Here is a 21,840-nt window from a genome sequence, read left to right as displayed (position 1 = left end):
AGCAAAGGCAAAGGGCAGCCATCTCCAGCCCATCCTGCCGTCACCACCGCTTCCCAGGACACCGGGCGGCCTTGATGGCAGCCAATCAACACAGCTGCCTGGGCTCACTGCCGAGCGGCTACTGTTTGCCCAAAGGCCGGGCAGCTGTTGTTTGTATTCTGTCTGGCTTGGGGTGGGGGGAGGCCGTTGCGCTTCAGCCATGGTCCTGGCCAGCTCAGCACACAGAGACTGGCCCTTGCTCTCCCCCAGGCCTCCTGCGAGACCACAAGCAGGAGCCCTTTGGACCAAGGCCACCTGGAGGCTCAAACCAAGACCACCACCCCAGAGATTCCTGGAGAGTTTTGTACTTTCCCAGATTCAGCCGAGGAGGCGCTGAGCTCCTGATGTGTGAACCGACCAGAGAGCTTCCGCTATTGGGCGGTATAAAAATACAATCAATCCATCCATTTTGGCATCTTCTGATTAGCCTCCAGGGGAGGAGGGGAGGGGTGCAAGGCCTTTGTGCCATGTTTCCTGCAAAGTAGCACTGCTGCCGTCAGCAGCACAGCTCCAGTGGACCCCAGAGGCCCCACAAGCTGCCATGTGCCACCCTTCGCAGACTTTTAGGGGGGGCAGAACCCAGGCTCCTTGCTCCAATGGATGAGCTCCTCCTGAGCCAAGAACCACAGAGATGCCTGGCCCAAAGGCCATGAGTTTGCCCAAACTTTTAAAGCCCTCCAAATTGGAGGCCATCCCTACATCTTGTGGAAGTGAGTTCCATAGTGTAACTGCGCTGTGTGAAGAAGTCCTTCCTTTTCTCTGTCCTGAATCTCCCACCAATCAGCTTCACGATATGAACCCACTGGGACAATGTCTCCCTCTCCAAGTTCTCCATGCAGTGCATATTTCTGAACACCTCTCCCATGACCTGCTTTTGTTTCTAAGGTAAAAAGGCCCAAATCTTTCCTTAAACGGGTTTCTCCAGCCTCTTGCTCACATGGGTTGCACTTTTCTACACCTTTTCCAACATCCTAGAATTCATCCCATGAAGCTCATTGACGGGAGATTCAGGCCAGATTAAAAGGAAGGACTTCTTCACACAGAGCATAGTTAAACTATGGAATTCACTACCACAAGATGTAGTGATGGCCACCAATTTGGATGGCTTTCAAAGGGGGTTGGATAAATTCCTGGAGGAGAAGGCTGTCCATGGCTACTAGTCCAGATGGCTATGTGCTACCTTCAGTATCAGAGGCAGAAAGCCTGTATACACCAGTAGCTGGGGAACATGGGTGGGAGGGAGCTGTTGTACCCAGGTCCTGCTTGTGGACCCCTGGTCAACAGCTGCCTGGCCCCTGTGTGAACAGAGTGCTGGACTGGATGGACCCTTGGTCTGATCCAGCGTCAGGGCTCTTCTTCTGTTCTTATAAATGATCACTTTTGTTTTTGATTCCTCCCCTAATGATCCTCAACCTGAAGTTTATATTTTCTTCACAGCAGCCAAACACTGGGTTGACTCTTCCATTGTGCTGTCCCCCACAACCCCAAGATCTCTTTCTTGGTCAGTCACCACTGGCTCAGATCCCATCAGGTTATAGGTGAAATTGAGATATTTTGCCCTATGGGCATCACTTTACATTGCTTGCATTGACCCACATTTGCCATTTGGAGGCCCGTTCCCCCAGTTTGGAGAGAGCCTTGCTTTAACCACCCTACGTAATTCGGAGCCATCAGCAAACGTGGCCAACTCACTGCTCAGGCCTAATTCCAGATCATTTATGAACCCATTGAAAAGCGTTGGTCGCAACACGGATCCCGTGATATACTTCTCTCCATTGGGAGAATTCCTTGTCGCTGCTTCGGTTCTTTAACTTAGCTCCTGATCCCTGGGCCTCTCGTCTTGTTCCTGGACTGCGACCTTCAGGGGTCTTTGGAGAGGGACTTTGGCCTGCTCTTGCAGACCCCCCTCCCATGCCCACCCCTCAAAGGGGCCTGCATTCCTGCCTCTTCCTGCCAGCCCACTCCAAATGTGAAGAAACTCATTCTCATATGGTCCTGTGGAGAAGGGGTGTGGGGCACCCCACTTCCACCCCCTTCCCAGCTGTCCTTGGAGTAAAAGAAATGGCAGTGCAGCTCCTCCCGCACTTCTTCGATGAGCCCCAAACACCAAGGGGAACCTCATGCCCCAACCCTCCCTCGAGGGCAGAGCGAGCGAGCTGCTGTGTCCCGTCCCACCCCACCCCCACGAAGGACAGCCATGGGGAGCAGCCTACTCCAGTGGTGGCCGCAGGTGCTGCCAGCTGGCCCTCTGCGGCCCCGTCTCCCTCTGGACCTTTCCAGACTAGGGCCAGCAGTGGAGGCTGGTGGCTCCTATAGCCGTGGGGCTGCGAGTCCACTCTGGGTTTATTTATTTTTATTTATTTTATTTATTACATTGCTATACCGCCCAATAACCGGAGCTCTCTGGGCGGTTCACAAAGCAGGGCGGGTTAGAAGCAGACGCAGCCAGAACCCGCAAGGCGCGATCCAAAAGGCTGAACCTATTTGGGGAAAGAGGGTTCAGCACCTTGGACAGCTCAGCGGCGCGTGGTGAGCGGCGCGCTTCTCCTCGTTTCTCTGGGCTCTGCTGCCCGCCCGCCCGCCGTAACCCTAGCGGCCGCCGAGCGCGGGACTGGCGCTGTCCCGCGGCCGCGGCCCCTCTCCCGCCCAGTGGCTCCTTTCGCTGGCTCCGCCGGCGTCCCAAGCCGCAGCAACTCGGACAGAGGCGTAGAGCCCGACGTGGGGAGGTTGGGCGGGAAGGGGCGCGCGGTGGCGGCGGCGGTGGCTAGGCGGCGACCCCTCTCCCACCAGCCGCCCGCCCGGTCCCAGGAGAGGCCGCGTCCGCTCCATCGACAATCAGCCCATGTCCCGCACTGACGTCAATGGAGCTCCCGGAGCGCTCTATATAAAGACCCCGCCAGCGGCTCCCGCATCCTTCTTCCCGGTTCGGCAAGGACACGGCGCGCCTGGTGAGTGAGGGAGCGAGCGAGCGAGGGAGGGAGGCAGCGCCCGCCGCCCGGCCCGCCGTCCTTTGGGTCCTGCCAGGGCGGCGGAGGCCGGCAGAGAAAGTTCGGGGCGGCCGAGGCTCTCCCGCAACCGCCCGTCTCTCTGCGGCTGGCTGCCCGGCGTCGCCCCTGCAGGCGGGCGTGGGGGGGGGGGGCACGGAGAGTTCCCCGGGAGCATTCCGTCGGGCTCGGCTGGGCTCGGTCTGCTCGGCTTCCCGTCCCGTCGGGGCTGCGCGGCAGTCTCCCCCTTCCCCTCCCCCGCGCCTGACTCTCCCGTGTCCCCCGTTCTAGGCCCCCCGAGAGCCCCAGCATGAGGCTGCCCGCCCTGGTGGCCTCGCTCCTGCTGCTCCCCCAGCTGTGCCGAGGAGTCCCGCCAGTGCCGGACCACCGCGACCTGGGGCTGATGCTGCTGCTGCCTCCGCCAGGAAAGGACGGCGCTGCCCCCTGGCCGTGGCCTGCTGCTGGCCCCGACGTGGCGGCCCTGCCGGTGCGCGCCGAGCGCCACCGCGTGGCTCCGGACGGGGAGCTGCGCCGCCGCCTGAAGCGCCATGAGCCGCCGCTCTCCATCGACCTCACCTTCCACCTGCTGCGCCGCCTGATGGAGAGCGCCCGGAGGGAGAGCCTAGCGGCCCAGGCGGAGGAGAACCGCCGCCTCCTGGAGTCGGTGGGCAAGTGAGGCCGCCCCCGCCGCCTGCCGAAGCTCCGAAGAGCCGCCCGGTGGGCAAGTGAGTCCGCCCCCGCCGCCCGCCGCAGCTCCGAAGAGCCGCCCAGCACCCGCGGCGCCGTGCCCAGCTCCGAACAGCCCGCCCCAACCGCCGCCACCTGCCGGGATGAGGGGAGCCCCCGGGCCCAGCCCCGTCGAGCGGGGGTGGGGGCTTCCAGTGGGGCTGCCCCTGCTCCTGAGCTGTGGGGCGGGTCTCTTGCAGGAGGGCATCCGCTGGCTGGGCCAGGCAGCGCACAGGGGCCCTTGAGGGTCAGTCGGAGGCTCCACGGAAGAGCCCCGAGGTTGGCTACGGCCCAAGACCACCACGTCCAGCCTTCGGTCCGCAGAGGTGCCCACCAGCTGCCCCGAGGAGAAGCAAGCGGCTGGCAGGAGGGGCGCCCCATTGCCCGCTCAGCCACGGGTACTTAGAGGCACGCGGGACAAGAGCCGTGTTTGGGGGCAGCAGGGAAACTGGGGCGAGTGGAACCCCCGACGAACACGGCCAGAAGCGGGAGTCCTCCCTCCCCCGCTCAGCATGCCCGGCGTTCCCGGCACCGCCTTCTCGCTCTGGGTGCTCCGCCGCCGCCTCCTTCCCATCTCGTGCCCCTTGCTTGGACGGAGGGAGGGAGGGAGGCAGGGCGGGTGGGCGCTGCCCAACCTGCCCCACTGCGCGCAGCGCACTCCGCTCCTCGCGGGCCCGCCGCCAAAGCCAAGCGAGCGCTCGAGGCGCCGCACTCCCTCTGGCCTTTCGTCGACGGCAGCTCCACAGCCGCGGTTGAGAAAGCACAGCCCGTCCTCCCCCGTCCCACAGAAAGAGCCGCCCGGGAAGCTCCACAGACGTCTCGGGATCTAGGAATGGCCGGGGGGAGGGGGCTTGGCCTTCTCTCTGGGCTGGGAAGGGAACGATTTGTGCCCTCGGGGACCGGGGCAGCCAGCTGCTGCGCACCGCAGGAGGCTCGCGCTGCCCGGGGCAAACAGGTGGGCCGCTTGTGGGACCGGCGCCAGGGCGCGTCCTCGGTTCGACGCCCAAGGAGGCTTCCAACGAGCAGCCTTGGGGATCGCGCCCGGCCCCGCTCGAGCTTGGATGAAACCCGCTTGGGCGGCAGGCAGGCAGGCTGCCTCCGTCGGGGCCCTTCGCCGCCGCCGGCGAGCAGAGAGACGGCCCTGGGGGAGTCTCCCTCCCTTCGGCCCGGGGCCGCCTTCATCTGGCGCAGGGCTGCTGAGCGGGCAGGGCGCCGCCGGGGCAGGCGGTCCCGTGGGGCTCCCCGCCCCGCCGCCGCTTCGCAGCCTGCAGCAGCCCGAGCACTCCTTCCCCGGCTCCTTGCTGCCCGCCCCGCCCCGCCCCGCCCCGCCCCAGGGCAAAGAGGATCTCGACCCGCGTGGCCTTAGCAAAGACGACACAACTTTATTCTCTCCACAGGTTAAAAAGCCCAAACAGGGGGCGGGGGGGGGGGGCGGAGATCATAGCGGGGGTCAGCAGGAGCGAGCTTCGCCCGGAGAAGGGCAGGGTAGGGAGGGGGCTGCGGAGGGTGGAGCAGCGGGGGGGGGGCTTCTCCTGGTGCCTCGACGGAGCCTCCTCAGTGCTGAGCTGTTGTGGGAGGCAAGATGCAGAGTCAGCATCGGCGGGGGTGGGGGCAGGTTCCGCCGGGGCCCTCCCGCTCGCCGGAGCCCTGGCTGAGAGGACGCTGCCGGGACCCCTGGATTCCCCGGCGGCAGCGGCGCAGGAAAGGCCCCCGTGGCAGGGCCTGCCCTCCGCGGCTCACCCCACCCTTCACGCTCCAGCTCCTTGGCCTGCCTAAGGGGTGGGGGTGGGTGGAGGGTCTTACCGGGTGGCCACTGGGAAATGCCGTGAGGGAAGCCCCCAAGAGCCGCACTCGGCAGCCCTGGGAAGGGGGGTGCCGGAGAAAGAGGACCCCCCCCCCCGCTGCTCAGGTGGGCGGCAGCAGGCGAGACCGAGTTTGCTTTCCACCCCCACCCCAGAAGACAGCCCTGCTGCCCGTGGCTCTCGGCCCCTTTCCATTGCGGGATGAGCACAACCCCACCCCACCCCGGGCACTCTGAGCCGAGGGCTGCCAGGCCGGTGGCCCTGGGGGGGGGGGGGGGCTTACCATGGGAGCCACCGGGCGGCTTGGGCCGGATCCGAGGCAGGCTGTCTCCATCTGCGGGGAGAAGAGAGGCGGCGCGGCGTCAGAGGCGCGCCTCCTGCGCGGGGGAATCCAGGGCCCGCAAGCCAGGGCCCGCTTCCACTGGGAAACCCCCCCACCCCCACCCCCCACCCCGAGATGCTCCATTGCCCCGTCACAACTTATGGCCGAATCAGGGATGGGGAATCCCCCGCACCGGCCGCGAGTGCTACTCGGGAGCCTCTCGGGGCGCGGGTGCGGAGGGCCTGCCCGTGGGCCGCTCGGGCGGAGGCTGCCAGGGCCAGGCGGGGAGGCGCTGCCTGCCTCGCAAGGGGGGCGTTCGTGAAGGGGCTACTCCTGACGTCAGCGGCGAGCCCCCCACCTCACCCCCCGCGAGGCTACGGGCAGGAACCGTGGCGGGTCCGAAACTGCCGGTTTCGCCCGGCTGCTGCATGGCGGGGCCTTTCAGATGAGGAACTAGAGCTCAGGTGGGTCGGATGACATCCGCAGGGAGGTTTTGCCCCCCCCCACCATAAAGCAGGAGGCTGGGGGGCCGGCGAGGGGGCCTGGCAGCCCGAGCCCTGCCAGCCCCGCCTGCCAGGGGAGACGGGGGGGGGGACGCTGAGCGCTCGGGGTGGCCGCCCCGTCACGGCTTGGGAGGCAGGCGACATTGCGCTTTCACTATTCCGATGGCCGTTCCTGGTCACCCTAATTGTACTGTATGCAGGTCACGTGTCTTTGCTTGTTTTACCATTGCGAAGTTTTGTTATTCTCTAATACTGTTTTGTGCCATAAATATATATTTTGCCTTACTGCTTCGTACTATCTGTGTGAAGCCTGCTTTAAGGACCACACTGCATACATTAATTCTTGAAGCCCCAAACACTCAGCTGAGATGTATATCTCTGTGGGGTGTATGCAAATTGTTGCTTTCTTGGTCAGGTAAGTCACAGACACACCTGTTCAGGTAAGAAGAACAAGCTAGTCCGATGAAGTGGGAATAATTCGCCCCTCCCCCTCACACTTAAACACAGGTGAGCCAATGGATAAAAAGCATGTTCAGAAATGTCCCTTCTCATTCGTTCCAAAGGAAACATTCAACTGGGGCAGGAGGTGGGAAATGGGACCAAAACCCAAACCAAGAAGGTCACGCCTTTCCTTGCTCTCTCTCTCAGAATGGGTGTGTGTCTGTGTGCGTGTGTTCCATCCACCCCCAAACAGAGGGTGCAGGAGGTTGACCCCTCTTGAGCTCCTCAGTGGAGCTCTGTAGGGGATGGAGGCCCCCACCACTCCCAGACCAGAACTGGTCCCTGCCCGTCTCTCACGTCCAGCCCTGAACTCACCTTCTGTCCCCTCGGGGGCGTCCGGCCCTTCCAGGTGCTCTGCCTCTCCTGCTTCACCAGCCCCCTCTGGGCCAAGTCCTTCAAGCTCAGCATCCTCCCCAGCAGTATCTGAGAGAGGAGGGGGTGGGGGTGGGGCGGAGAGCTGCTTGTGAGGGAGGAAGTGGGGGTCTTTTTCCTTTGGCCACCCCACCACCTCCTGCCTACCCATTCCATGGGTGTCTCCAAAGTCCAGCAATAAGGGGAAGGGATTTTTATCTGCATCAAACCTCCCCCCCTTCCTGCCCTTCATCATTTTAGGAAACTAGATCATGTCCTTTCTCATCATACTTGGACTCAACTACTCTTTATATTATTTTAAAATCCCTCTTGCCAACAAGTCAGCTAACAACATAAAGCCTTCACAGAAGCAGTCTAAATGCTTTCCCATTTCCCAGATCACAAGATCTTTTTTATAATCAGGCAACCACAGGGTACACCGGATTCCAAATATGGTCGCAACAAGTACTTGCATTAGAGCGTTACCGTACTGGACACTTTATTGTCTGTCCTTTTTCTGGGGGCTGCCCTATACATTTTAAAAGCCTTGCAATGGCACAGCAAGATAGCAGTCATCCTTTAAGCCACTGTGGGGCTTTCCTACAAAGCTACAGGTTGAAAAAGTCTGGGACTTTTTACACTGGAGTAAGGTGAGTGAACACGGCTCTTCCACTGTCTGTCATAGAATCATAGAATAGCAGAGTTGGAAGGGGCCTACAAGGCCATCGAGTCCAACCCCCTGCTTCATGCAGGAATCCACTTCAAAGCATCCCTGACACATGTCATAGAGTATTACGCAATACATAGAGTATTGTGTCCAGTTCTGGGCTCCACAATTCAAGAAGGACACAGACAAGCTGGAGCGTGTTCAGAGGAGGGCAACCAGGATGATCAGGGGTCCGGGAACAAAGCCCTATGAAGAGAGACTGAAAGAACTGGGCATGTTTAGCCTGGAGAAGAGGAGGGGAGACATGATGACACTCTTCAAATACTTAAAAGGTTGTCACACAGAGGAGGGCCAGGATCTCTTCTCGATCCTCCCAGAGTGCAGGACACGGAATAACGGGCTCAAGTGACAGGAAGCCAGATTCCAGCTGGACATCAGGAAAAACTTCCTGACTGTTAGAGCAGTACGACAATGGAAGCAGTTACCTAGGGAGGTTGTGGGCTCTCCCACACTAGAGGCCTTCAAGAGGCAGCTGGACAACCCTCTGTCAGGGATGCTTTAGGGTGGATTCCTGCATTGAGCAGGGGGTTGGATTCGATGGCCCTTTAGGCCCCTTCCAACTCTGCTATTCTATGATTCCATGATTCTATGTCCTTGTTCTGGTGTCAAGGCAGAGGCGTTGCTGGGCAGATGGCAACCCCTGACCCGTCACTGGAAGCCTGGGCAGAGGCTATCCCAGCAAGCCCAATGGCCGCCAGAAGACTCACACTGCCTTCTGCATTGGGATTTTGTGCCACCTGCCACCCCGAAGCAGTGAAAGTGTGGGGTGTTCTCAAAAGCTGCAGCAACTCGGTGCCGTGAAGGCAGGCCTCCTAGTATTCTTTGGCACGGAGTTTGCCCTTTCCACAGCCACTGATATTTTTAGTGGGATATTCAACATAACCCCGAGTTCCCTTTCCTGGTCAGTCTATACCACCTCAGACCCCATCATTGCTTGTGTGAAGTTAGGCATTCTTTGCCCCAACATGTATCTCTTTACATGCCCTCAGCCTCATTTCCTATTTTAATGCCCATTCACAAGGTTTTAATGGGTCTCCTCGGAGCTGTTTGCAATTTTCTGGAATTCTAAGCTGAGCCATTTGGGGTCACCCGCAGAAGTGGCCACTTTCCTGCTCACCCCCTAAATCCAGATCATTTATGAACAAGTCAAAGAGCACTGGCCCTAATTAAGATCCGGCAGGACCCCCACGGCTTCCTTGCAGTGCAAGAGCTGCAATGCCAAAGTCGGTTACTAGTTCACAGTTTGTGATCTGTGTGGAACGGAGCTTAATCAATAAACTAAATAAGGACCTACAGTTTACATGCCCGGCACCCTAACCTTAGAACCCGCCCATATCAGGACGGTTTGGGGCTGCAGATAATGGGTTACCCTGAAGGGGCCATTGCTCTGTCACAGCAATATATGAGGTGGGGGCAGACAAAGCTGACTTCAGGGTCGGGGGGGGCATCTAACGCTTCAGTCCTGATTTGGTTTGCTGATGTAGCTCTGTTTTGAATTCTTGCACAATTCAGGAATCTGTGAACGAAGAACCAATTTGGCACTCGGGAAGAGCTGCCCACGTCTAACTACTCAACCAGCTTCCTGTTCTTTAACCAGTTATGAATTCATCTGAGGACACCCCCCCTTATTTTTATGCCATGACTGCTAAGTCTCCTCAAGTGCCTTTGGTGAATTATTTTGCCAACAGCTTTCTGGAAGTCCAAGAATGTAACATACTAGCTGTGACTGCCGTCATCCCACCCCCACCCCCACCCCACTTCCCAGCATCCTTCAGTCCAGCTGCCCTCACCTGTATGGAATCCGATTGTTCTCAGCATTTCAGCCACGTGTTCCACATTAACAGAGAAGTGGTCCATGTTTTCATAGCCAGACTCCGGCCGGCTGCTCATGGACACCTTGGACATGTCTGTGATCCTGTGGAGAGACATGAGCCCTGGCTGAGCCCATCCTCAGGGCAGCTCCCCATTTTGCTGGAAGACTGAACACGGAGGCAGAAGTGGCCAGCCAGAGGTCCCTGCCTCCCTGCCTCTCGCTAGAGTGGGAAGGAGCAGGTGAAGAAAGTTCAGTGTGAAGTTCAAGAAAGCCAGCCAAAGGGGGCCTCGAAACCTTCCCCACCTTGGAGCAAAGGGACGTTAGTATAAGAGCCCCCAACTCCAGAGCCGGGGAAATCCATCCCAGCTGCCCACCACAGACGGCATCTTCTCACGGCTCCCCTTTGCTGCTTTTGGCTGCTTCCAGAGGGGTGTGTGAGGCCAAAATGGTCCAGAGGGAGAGCAGGGAAGAGACAGAGCGACCCGAGCCTTGACTCTAGAGATATAATAAGAACATCTATCTATCTATCTATCTATCTATCTATCTATCTATCTATCTATCTATCTATCTATCTCTATGTGTAGGATACAAATATTTAAAGTAAAATAAAGCAAAAAGAAATATCTCGCTGTGGGTGATTCACTGCTTTGTCTCTGCTGGGAACGCGGGCTGCTTGGCCTGTGCTCAGGGCCAGGCCTTCCCAGGCGGCTGGGCAAAGCAGACGCAGGTCTTCAGCCTCAGTGGGCACCTCGTCGTCTCCCAGGTGCTGTTGGAAGCCCTCCTGCCGAAGCAGGAATGAGTGGGTGGAGGCTTGGGTGATGACTGGGGCTGATGGCCGTTGGAGTCCGCCAACATCTCGAGACTACAAGTCCTGTCCCAATTCAGGCCATGGATGTCACAGCTTCCTCTGCCTGCCAGTGACCACATCTAGAACTAACCCCATGAGGCCTGGCAGCTGGTGCGTTGTTCCACCTGGGCCCGGGCTGAGCAGAGTGGGCACTTCAGGGGTTCGGGCCAAGGGAGCTCTTTCCTAGCCCTCCTCACCAGAGCTCTTGTTCGAAACTATCCCTAGAGATGTCTGGTGTGGCCACAAGCAGTGCAGGGAAGCTTCTGTGGGCTGGAGATAACCAGGTGAACCCGGGAGGGAGGGACAGTCAAGAGGCAGCACATGGGAGGGGGGTGATGCAAAGGGGGCTGCTCCACACCATCAGTTTGTCCCATGCTGCCAGGAAAGCAGCCTGGCTAATGCCCCACCCCCTGTCCTTGCTCACATGCCTGCCACTCACTTTTTGATCAGCTCCTTCGACTGCTGCAGGGGAGAGAGAGAGAGAGAGAGAGAGAGGGGTCAGGCACAGCTGTAGCTGAGCAGTGAGGTGTTCACTCACCCATGCTGCTCTGTCTGGAGCAGGCCCCTGCTGCTTCCCCCCCCACCCCACCCAATTGGAGCTGGCCTAAGCTGCTGCCTCTGCTCCCTTGCTTCCTGGCTCAGCCTGGCTCCAGGCTCCCTTGCTTCCTGGCTCAGCCTGGCTCCAGGCTCCCTTGCTTCCTGGCTCAGCCTGGCTCCAGGCTCCAGCCCACTCCACCCCACCCCCACCCCCTGCCCTGTATGCACCTGGAGGTAGACAGCCATCTGGGGCTCCTCCATGGACTGGATGGCTGACTCAACCAGCTTGGAGGAGACCTCGAGGTGGTCGCCGTACTGGCGGATGAGCCCCCGCACCCGCTGGACCTTCTCCTCCTGCTCCTGCCCGACCTCCTGCAGCAGCTCCTTCTTGCGCTCCTCCAGGATGCCGTACAAAGAGTCGAAGCGGAGGCAGAGGTGCTGCTTCTGGCGCCGCGCGTTCTCCTGCCGGGAGAGAGAGGGGAGAGGGCACCCTGGAGGCCTGCCCCCACTTCCAGGGGCACAACACGAGCACAGTGCCCCCCCCCAATGCCACATGCCCCCTCCATTTGCTGCATAGACGCTGGCCGATGGCTGGTTAGCCACTGTGTGAACAGAGTACTGGACTAGATGGAGCCTCAGTTTGAACCAGCCTCAGGGCCCTTCTCATGTTCTTAAGGAAAGCGGGGGTGCCCTGGAGGGAGGGAGGGAGGGAAGGAGGGAAGGAGGGATGGGGCCCCATCTGAGGCCCTAGAAAGAGTCCGGCCCCTTCTCTCCCTCACCTCGATGGTCTTGCAGATCTCCTCCATCTGGGAGACGATGGCCTGGATGCGGTCATTCCCTGCCACCAGCATGGCGATGCCATCACTCAGCTCCCCCTGCAGAGAAAGTGGGGGGGACTTCATCAAAGAGCCTGCTGCTCCCCCCTCGGAGGCCGTCCCTGCCCCCAGCTGCCCAGGCCAGGGAGAGGGGGCCAGGCGACAAGGAGGGGGCAGGGCAGGACCGCTCCCCTCCCCCAGTACCTTCTGGCGCTTGTAGACGTTGGTGAGGGGCGCCACTTCACAGTCCTTGTGGGCGCCAAAGACTTTGCACATGGAGCAGGTGGGGGCCTCACAGCTCAGGCAGTAGATGTTGATCTTCTCATCCTCATGCTCTTCACACATCAGCTGCTGCTCCGCCTTGGCATGGAGGGGCCTGGCCCAGCACAGAGGAGGGGGTGCAGGTGGGGGCCAGGCCAACCCCGGAGGAATGCCCCCCACTCCCACTCCCCGACTGGCTGGCCGGATTTGGACAGAAAAGGCTCTGGGCTGCTCTCCAGACCCATCAGCCAAGGGTGGAGCTGGCAAGCCTCCCTCTTGCCCAGGGCAGCAGCATGGCAAGAGGCCAGTCTCCTGTCACGCGTGGAGAGCGCCACGCTCTTATCCCTTGGCGTGGCCAGCCACCTGCCGCAGGGCTGGGAAGGCAGTCCCGCCTCCCCTGGGGAAGGGGGGGAGGCAGGGAAGGGCCACCGCCAGCCAAAGCGGACTCTCCAGAAGCTGGCAGCCCGAGCCAAGGTCCGGCGTCCGCCCCTTCCGTGCCAGCAGGGAGGGCTGCCCCGTCCGTCCAGGTGGCAGCGGTTCATTTTGGAGCGCAGGCGCCCATCAGCCCCCCCCCCCCCGCCCAAGGAGAGTACGGCAAGGCGGGCGGGCGGCTGCCTTGGTGCGCCCCCACCAGACCTCTCCGGCCCGTTCCCATCTCCCGGGGGCAGGACTCAGGCCAGGCGGACGGGGCTTCATTGGCCGCCCATGGCCAAGGCGCCGCAGAACCCAGCGAGCTCCGTCCCGTGCCCCCCCCCCGGCCCGGCCCGGCCCGCTCCGGCGAGGACTGCAGCCGAGCCCCGAGGAAGTGGGGAGGCCGGAGGGGGCGGCGGCGCCCTGCTCGTCCAGCCACGCGGCGCGCCCACCCGCCTGCCTGGCCCAGGTCCTGGTCCGGGGCTGCGCGGGCTCCGGCAGGGCCGGGGAGGCGGGGCCCCCTCCGATGCCGGAGGAGAGAGACGCGCCCCGGGAGCTCCGCCTGGCTGCCGCTTACCGAGACGACTCCTGCTTGTAGATGTCGATGATGTTTTCCACCAAGAGGTTGCGCTGCAGGCCGTAAACGCCGTGCCGGTCCAGCACCACCTCGTGCCGGCAGGATGGGCACCGGAACCGGCCTCCGGAGGACACCGACGTGGACCCGCGCGATTGCCACAGGGGGTTGGAGGCCTGGGGGTCGGAGGCACCTGGGTGGGTCCCTGCTGGGGCTGGGGTGCCAGGGCGGCTGCTCACCACCCGCGCCCCCCCACCCCACCCCCTCATCCAGCGGCTGCCCCGCGGGGCGGGCTCTGCTACGAGCCAGGGTGAGGCACCGGCGGGCAATCGGGAAGGGGGGCAGCTCAAGAAGGCCGGTCGGAGCCCCCTCCTGTCCATCCCTGCCCCGAAGTGTTGGCGCTGGGGCCCCCACAAACCTCACCCGGCAATGCCGGCCAAGCAAGGGCTGCCCCCCCCCCCCGCAATTTCCCCGCTTCTCCATCTGGCTAAGAGCATACCGCAGCCTCCCCCTGACCACGGACACGCTGGCTGGGGCTGCGGGGCGCTGAACGCTGCCTGGAATCCGCCAGGCCGGGCGGTGGGGGGACGGGCTCCTCGCCGGAGGGAGCCTGAGACGCGGCAGGGCTCGGCTGGAGAGCCTCCCCCCTTCCCCAGGAGCCCCACCCCCACCCCACCTCCGCGCGCTTCGGGAAGTTCTCTTGTCTCCTGCCGCCTCCAGGAGGCCCTTCCTGAGCTGAGGCAGGGGGCTGCTGGGAGAAGAGCTCATCAGGAAAAGCCTCCTCCGGACTGTTAGAGCAGTACGACAATGGAACCAGTGACCTAGAGAGGTGGGGGGCTCTCCCACCCTCGAGGCCTTCAAGAGGCAGCTGGACAACCTTCGGTCAGGGATGCTTTGAGGCGGATTCCTGCACTGAGCAGGGGGTTGGACTCGATGGCCTTAGAGGCCCCTTCCAACTCTGCTATTCTATGATTCTGTGAAAAGCAAGCGGAGCCGAAACCTCTCCCCCCACCCCGCCACAAACACACGCACACACCCGACGCTGCCATGCACAGGTTCTGCCTTGCGACGTGTGGCAGTTGGGAGAACGACTCTCTTCCTGAGAGGGACGTGCGGAGGGAGTCGGGGCCAAGGTAAGGCAGCATGGGGCTCCCCCCTCCCAGCAGCGGACAGCGACCAAGCCCCACTCTCCCCGCCCCCCCACGCCCCAGCACCTCTTGGTGAGGCATGCTAGAGGCGCGCTCCCCTCCAGGCAGGATGAGGCACTTTTTGACACTCCCCTCTCCCCCCCCCCCACCCCCTCTGCTGCCAAATCCCTTCCGCCTTTCCCTGTGGCCCTGCTTGTCCTTTCCTTTGGCACATCCCTGCCCCACTCCCACCCCTGAAGCCCTTGCACCCATCCTCCTTTCTTGCCTTCCTCCTTCCCCCATAGTCAGCCCCACAGAGTTTGTGTTCTGCCAGCACATGGGAGGGTTCAGGGTGGGAGCCCAGCGCATGTGCAACGCTTCGCTGGTGCCCTCGCGGCTCTGCAGATCTCTCGGCCGTGAGCACCAAGGGTTGCAAGCCGGCTCAGCTGAACTTCCCCATGAGCCCCGGAGGAGGGGAGCAGGGGCAGTTGTGGAAAGGCTTGTGGGCAGACGCTGTCCAGCCAAGCACGGGCCCCAACCCCCTGCAGACTTTAATACAAAGGCCTTTAGAGGCACCCAGGGCTGGTGCGCATGTGTGCGTGCGTGCACCCCTCTCCCCCTTTAGCCCTCACACCTGAGCATCCTAGGAAACCACAGCATTTGTGCTTACTAGCTGCTCCCTAAGATCGTTGGCATGTTCTCTATGACACTTTCAGGTGGCATTTCTCATTTAAAGGATTTTACATTGATTTTTCAAATAACCCAAGGTTTTATTTCTGGCCAAAGAGAATTCCCCTAACATCAAGGTGGCCGCTTTCAAGTGGCATGCGGCAACTTAAAATGCTCTCTTGCATGTGTGGGTTTACAGGTCAGAGTGCAGTTACATGTTAATCAGCACCACATGCTGTGACGGTATCCAGTCCTGGGTGCCACCTTTTAAGGAGGGCATCGACAAACAGGAGTGAGTCCCCCGGCAAAGGCCCAGTTGGTCGGCTAGGAAACCACGTTCTCTGAAGAGCTGTTGAAACAGCTGGGTGGGTGCAGGGGGGACTGATCTGTCCACACACAGCCCTTTGCCTCTATTATTATTATTATTATTATTATTATTATTATTATTATTATTATTATTAATTTATTTATATAGCACCATCAATGTACATGGTGCTGTACAGAGTAAAACAGTACAGGTGTTTGGGCTCCAGGTGGCACTCGCTGGGCTCCAACCTTGGCTCTCCCTCTGCCCCCTCCCAGGAAAAGCCATACTGGCTGACCACCCACCCATCTCATTAACGCAGCCCCTGCCTCTTTGTCCAAAAGTGCAAGACACTGGGGGTATATATGTGTGTGTGTGTGTGTGGTGGGGTCCCTTCATCAGAGCATGGGACACATTCTCTGCAGGGTTTGTAGAGGATTGAAACATGTTCAAAGTGATCTTGAAAGGCTGGAGTGCTGGGTTGAAAATAACAATGAAATGTAATAGCAATAAATGCCAAGTTCTACATTTAGGAAATAGAAACCAAATGCACAGTTATAAGATGGAGGATACTTGGCTCAGCAATACTACAAACGAGAAAGATCTTGGAATTGTTGTAGATCACAAGCTGAATATGAGCCAACAGTGCGATAGGGCTGCAAGAAAGGCAAATGCTCTTTGGGGCTGCATTAATAGAAGTAGAGCTTCCAAATCACGTGAGGTCCTGGTTCCTCTCTATTCGGCCCTGGTTAGGCCTCATCTAGAGTATTGTGTCCAGTTCCAGGCTCCACACTTCAAGAAGGATGCTGACAAGCTGGAGCATGTTCAGAGGAGGGCAACCAGGATGATCAGGGGTCTGGAAACAAAGCCCTATGAAGAGAGGCTGAAGAATTGGGCATGTTTAGCCGGGACAAGAGACAACTGAGGGGAGACATGATAGCACTCCTCAAGTTATCAAATGGTTGTCACTCAGAGGAGGGCCAGGATCTCTTCTCAATCATCAATTACAAGTTAGATTTTAGTTTGTGTAAATAAACCTGCTTTGGTCCTTAATGTGTGTGTGTGTGTGTGTGTGTGTGTGTGTGTGTGTTTATTTCTCAAAGGGCTGGCTCTTCCTGGCTAAGGACAGGGCTAGGGAGGGGGCTACCTGGGAATCTAGATGTTTGGTCCGGGAGCCTACCATGCAGGGGCGCTGGGTGGGCCCCAGCCTTCCTTCACAACCCGTACAGAAGGAAAATAACAGTTTGCTAGCTTAGAAACAGAAGCAGCCATTCACCCAGAAGCCTTTGCAGGCAGCCATGGTTTCCAAGCCACCAGGCCATACAATTGAGCAGGGGGGTGGACTCGATGGCCTCAGAGGCCCCTCCCGACTCTCGTCTTCTATTCTCCCACTCGTGAAAAAGCCCATCATACAACAGGTGTATTTATTTTGTTAGGACTTCTTTGAATACTATATTTTTGGTATACACTTTTCTAAGATTTTGAACCAATTATAACTGGTGAGGAGGTTAGCCTTCTATCAAATTTACCCTCATGAGACAAATTACTTACTGAGAGTGGGTTTGGGCCCCTCTGCTAGGGTTATTTTTCTGGAACTTCCCTAGAAGGCCGCAGTTCTGAGAAATGTTGCTAGGTGACGCCAAAGGGCAAAAACTATAACTGGTGAGGAGGACCAGTCTGGCATTTTATATACTATAGGATAGTTTCTTAAGGAGTCCCAGGATGGCTCTTGGGCTGCCTGTACTCCTTGGGATGGCCTCAGTGGCTTTGCCTTCTCAGAAAGGGCTGCCTTCTCAGTCAAAGGGACCCCAGAACTTGGACAGGAATAGGCAGGGGTGTGTTGGGCTTTAAAAAGCAGAGCACCCCCCTAATCCACACCTGAACAATATCTTTACTAGGACCAACCAAAATGCCACAAAATTGTGCAAGAGGGCGGAGAGGTGGGGGCAATGCTAAATGACTGTAGGCCCTCTTCTCTGGACCTGATCCTCAGGCAAAGGAGCAGCTGCGTGCTCTTGGCAGGAGGGCAGAGCGAGAAGGGAATCAGGAGGAGGCAGGCAAGGGGGGAAGACTGAATCCCACGTCATTATTGGACCTAATCAGGTAAATCCTGGCTGCCAGTGCCACTTTGGGGGGGGGCATGGGTGGGAAAGCCAGGTACGAGCATCATCAAGGGCTGTGTCTCTTGAACCCAGATCCCAGGAGACAGGTTGGGCCCTCATCCTGCTCTGCATTTGCTGCCTTGTCTCTGGAGCCTTGCCTGGATCGATGACACAATTAGGGTTTCGCTGCCTGCTTTGGAGCCTGCCTTCCTCTTGGGCTCTTGCCAAGGCTGACCTGACCTCTTCAGCAAGCTGCCAAGAATGGCCGTTTCCTTCGCAGCCCATTCAGGGCTGCAAGTGACGAGGAGGCTGGTGGCCACACAAGGCTAAGGGCCTGGCAAGGGAATGGCTCCCAAAAGCCACAAATCCATTCCCACCAAGGCAGGGAAGGAAGGCTGGCCGGCCGCCTGGGCCCAGGAAGCATAGGATGGGCTGCCTTCCCCAAGTCCCTCAGCCTCTGCCCCATTCCATGCCTAAAGCGGCCTCCCAGGGGTGGAGTCCACAGGCGCTGCCCCTCCTCAAGCCACAGTGTGCTGGGGCACAGCCCCCACCCCCACCCCAATCTGCTTGCAGGAAGGCAAGGCGGGCTCACAACTCCTGGCCAGAGGATATGGCAAGCAACCTCGTGCCCGGCCTTTGCGAGGGTCCCAATCCTGGCAGCTTCACTGTGGAGCGTGTTCCACAAGGGTGCGGCCCCAGCACTTGCTTGCTATGCCAAGGGTCACTCCTGGGACAGGTGAAGGAGGGCTGATCCAAGGACCCCTGAGTCCGTGAAGAGTGCCGTTCTCTCTCAAGGGGTCACTGCACTCCCAGACGGAGGTGAGCTGCACAACCTCTTTTTCTAGAAGCTCCATCCTGAGTGGTTTTGGATGAAGCATACGCAGAAACTGAGCATTAGGAGAGAGTTCCTTGGTGGCAGTCCTCTGCTCCAAGCCCCTGCCAGACACCGGCTCTGCGCTGCAGCATCCCTGACCGGTGGCCATCCAGCCTCTTCCGAAATACCTCTTGTGAAGGAGAACCTGCCTCCTCCTGTGGCAGTCCGTTCCTTTGCCCAACATGCCTGTGACACTGGAGGGACCACCGAGCCCTTAGGACCAGTAGCCATGGCTTGTCTCCTCCTCCTCCTCGAATGTGTCCAATCCCCTTTTAAAGCCATCCAGTTTGGTGGCCATCACTACATCCTGTGGAAGCTGAACCAAAAAGGCCTGTCCTTTGTAGCTGCCAGCAGGAGGAGGGCCTTTGAGGAGGAGCTGGGCCTTTTCTGGCAGCCTTCCAGATGCTTGAAGACTGTTATCCTGCTTCCCTGCAATCTCCTCTTCTCCAGGCAAAACATTCCCAGCTCTTTCAACCGTTCCACAAAGGACTTGGTTTCCAGCCCCCGCGCCATCCTGGTTGCCCCCACCTGCACATGCTCCAGCTTCTTAGCATTCTCCCTGTGACTCTGCCTCCTCCTGCTCCCAGTTTGCGTCCATACAAGCTGGAGCGTGTTCAGAGGAGGGCAACAAAGATGATCAGGGGTCTGGAAGCAAAGCCCTGTGAATAGAGACTGAAAGAACTGGGCGTGTTTAGCCTGGAGAAGAGAAGATGGAGGGGAGACATGATAGCACTCTTCAAATACTTAAAAGGTTGTCATACAGAGGAGGGCCAGGATCTCTTCTCGATCCTCCCAGAGTGCAGGACACGGAATAACGGGCTCAAGTTACAGGAAGCCAGATTCCAGCTGGACATCAGCAAAAACTTCCTGACTGTTAGAGCAGTACGACAATGGAACCAATAACCTAAGGAGGTGGTGGGATCTCCCACACTAGAGGCCTTCAAGAGGCAGCTGGACAACCGTCTGTCAGGGATGCTTTAGGGTGGATTCCTGCACTGAGCAGGGGGTTGGACTCGATGGCCTTAGAGGACCCTTCCAACTCTACCATTCTATGATTCTATGATTCCTATTCAGCTTGTGATCTACAACGATTCCAAGATCCTTCTTGGTTGTAGTATTGCTGAGCCAAGTATCCCCATCTTGTAACTGTGCATTTGGTTTCTTTTTCCTAGGTGTAGAACGTGGCATTTATCCCTATTAAATTTCATGCTGTTGTTTTCAGCCCAGCGCTCCAGCCTATCAAGATCACTTTGAAGTTTGTTTCTGTCTTCTAGGGTATTAGCTATCCCACCCAATTTTGTGTCATATGCAAATCTGAATCACTGAGAACTGCCAAACACTGAAGGGAAGAGGCTCCTGCACGGCGCTGTGGGGTGTTCTGCAGGAGCAGGGCTTTCAGCAGGGGCCACTTTCGTGAAACTGCATCTGAAGCAACCCCTATGGGAGCTGTTCAAAGGTACAGGAGCCCCCCTCTAATCCTCCTTAGCACCTGCACCCCCACCCTGTCATCCTTCCCTCCAGAGAGAGGCTGGTGATCTCCATGCTGGCGGAGGAAGGACCGAGGCCAGCCGGGGAGGCCGGCCAGGGGCCCTGTCCTGGAGACTTGATGCTCCTCCTACTTGGCGCTCCTTCTCCAAAGGCCCCTCCCCCGAGTCCTCCCCCCAATCCCCCCCCACGTTAACCCCTAGGTTCCCACCCGCAACAAAGCACAGCTGCCTTGGCTCACACATAGCCCTCGTTCCCTGGGGCTTCGCCATCCCCTTTTGGCATCTCCCTCAGTGGCATGATTTAGATTGTAAGCCTCATGGGGCAGGGCCTTGTCATCTTGCTATTTTTAGTTTTTTTAAAAATGCATATTTATTCATTTTGCTTGGATTACTCCTGCTTATCTTGCCATGAAAACTAACGGCGATATATCAACAGTAAAGTCATGCGCCACTTAACCGTTGAAGCCCCCCGCAGAGACACACACGCCACCCCCCCCCCCCCGAGATGTAATGGGCAGGGCCTCATCCAGGCAGGCCTGAGTCCCACTGCTTTCCCTTTCCCCGGGCTCTCCTCGCTCACCTGGAAGATGTCGTTGGCACACTTCCGGCACAGGTTGTGCTGGCAGGGCAGGATCACCACCGGCTTGGTGAACATCTCCAGGCAGATGGGGCAGATGAGCTGCTTCTCCAGGCTGTCCATGCTCTGCGAGGGCCCCAGCATCGGCTTGAAGCCCACGGCAAAGTTCATCCCCGCGGCACCAGCACCGGCCCCTCCAGACACTCCAACGGGCTCCGCGGACGACCTGCCCTCCCTTTGCCGGCTGGCCGGCCTCCTCCCTCTATCCTGCTGCCTCTCGGTCTTCAGCTGCCTGGCCGCTGGCAGCCTCGGCCTCACTTCCTTGGCCTGCCTGCCTGCCTTGGACCCACTGGCTCCAGGACCCACTTGTCCTCACCCTCTGCCTACTCTTCCTTCCTGCCTTCCCTCTGTTTTGCCTGTCAGGGCTGGAGCCGCTTCGGACCGCCAGCCCCTGTCCTGGGCCTACAGGCTATTTTTAGTAGGTCACCTGACTCCCCAGGAATCCCAGCTGCCATTTTCGTCCCAGTGAGCGGGGTGGGTGGGGGCAGCAGCTGTCCATGGCATCAGGAGACGCTTAGTCACTCTTCCCCAACAGGGCCATGACACCTCCTGGCCACGGCGGCCTCGGGAGAGAGGGGTCTGCCCAGGGGGCCCTTGGGACAATCCGGCCTGCCAGGAGAAAGACTCAGCTCTGGAACCCGTTGGCTTTCTCTTTTCCAAGTTGGATTCTAATGATCCAAACATAGAGACCCCATCCAGAAAAACAAAACATTAGGAGTAACATTTGCTGGGGAGCATGGGTGGGAGGCTGCTGCTTCCCTCATGTCCTGCTTGTGGTTTTTCCATTGACAGCTGTCTGGCCACTGTGTGAACAGAGCACTGGACTAGATGGACCCTTGGCCTGATTCAGCCTCAGGGCTCCTCTGATGGTCTTACGTTTTTATGTGTTACAGCAGAGACTTCAGGAGGGAATGAAATTACTCCGTTGTGTCTGGCACAAGACTGGGACACCAGAACGTCCCCTCTGCTTCTCTCAGCCCAAGCAATGGGCCTGTTTTCGCTCCTGACGAAGTCACTTCCAGAGTCAGCAGCCCCCTCCCCCAAATCCCCCTCCAGCTGTGGGTAATCTCAGCTGCAGTGATGGCCCCTCTAAGCTCACATTCTTCTGCACAAATCCTGAGAAGGCATCTATGCAGTTATGTCATCAGAGAGTTAGTGGTACAACTCAGCACCTGAAATGCCTGGCAGTATTCAGATCACTTCTTTAGAAGATGTCACAATGGCTACTGGTCCCAATGGCTAAATGCTCCCTCCTATGTACGCCAATCGCTGGGGAACATGGGTAGGAGGGTTCTGTGGTACCCAAGTCCTGGTTGTGGTCAATATTTGGAAGGCCACCGTGTGGACGGAGTGCTGGGCTAGCTGGAACCGCCGGTCAGATCCAGCATCAGGGCTCTTCTGCTGTCCTTATGTCGGTGGGCCCTCAT

General features: G+C 58.9%; 2 protein-coding genes across 3 annotated transcripts; one reads left to right on the top strand and one right to left on the bottom strand.

Moving 5' to 3' along the window:
* Nucleotides 1-2,881: 2,881 nt before the first annotated feature.
* Nucleotides 2,882-3,699, top strand: UCN (urocortin). Its single transcript, XM_063125137.1, has 2 exons — nt 2,882-2,967; nt 3,315-3,699. The coding sequence occupies exons 1-2, from the start codon at nt 2,882-2,884 to the stop codon at nt 3,697-3,699; spliced, it is 471 nt and encodes a 156-aa protein (XP_062981207.1).
* Nucleotides 3,700-5,176: 1,477 nt separating this feature from the next.
* Nucleotides 5,177-20,596, bottom strand: TRIM54 (tripartite motif containing 54). 2 transcript variants are annotated; one of them, XM_063125503.1, is made up of 10 exons: nt 20,357-20,596; nt 13,217-13,389; nt 12,172-12,343; nt 11,932-12,027; nt 11,381-11,614; nt 11,055-11,077; nt 9,746-9,870; nt 7,193-7,300; nt 5,835-5,885; nt 5,177-5,314 (listed from the first exon to the last, which is right to left on the bottom strand). In XM_063125503.1, exons 1-10 carry the CDS (start codon nt 20,522-20,524, stop codon nt 5,304-5,306), a joined length of 1,161 nt encoding a protein of 386 aa, XP_062981573.1. In that variant the 5' UTR covers nt 20,525-20,596; the 3' UTR covers nt 5,177-5,303. The 2 variants fall into 2 exon arrangements, with proteins under 2 accessions (XP_062981573.1, XP_062981572.1); XM_063125502.1 differs by having other exon boundaries at nt 11,932-12,343.
* Between the last annotated feature and the right edge of the window lie 1,244 nt (nt 20,597-21,840).

This window comes from Elgaria multicarinata, chromosome 4, assembly GCF_023053635.1.
Source record: "Elgaria multicarinata webbii isolate HBS135686 ecotype San Diego chromosome 4, rElgMul1.1.pri, whole genome shotgun sequence".
Lineage (NCBI taxonomy): Eukaryota > Metazoa > Chordata > Lepidosauria > Squamata > Anguidae > Elgaria > Elgaria multicarinata.
The sequence above is the reverse complement of the archived record's forward strand: the minus strand, read 5'-3'. Positions and strand labels throughout refer to the sequence as shown.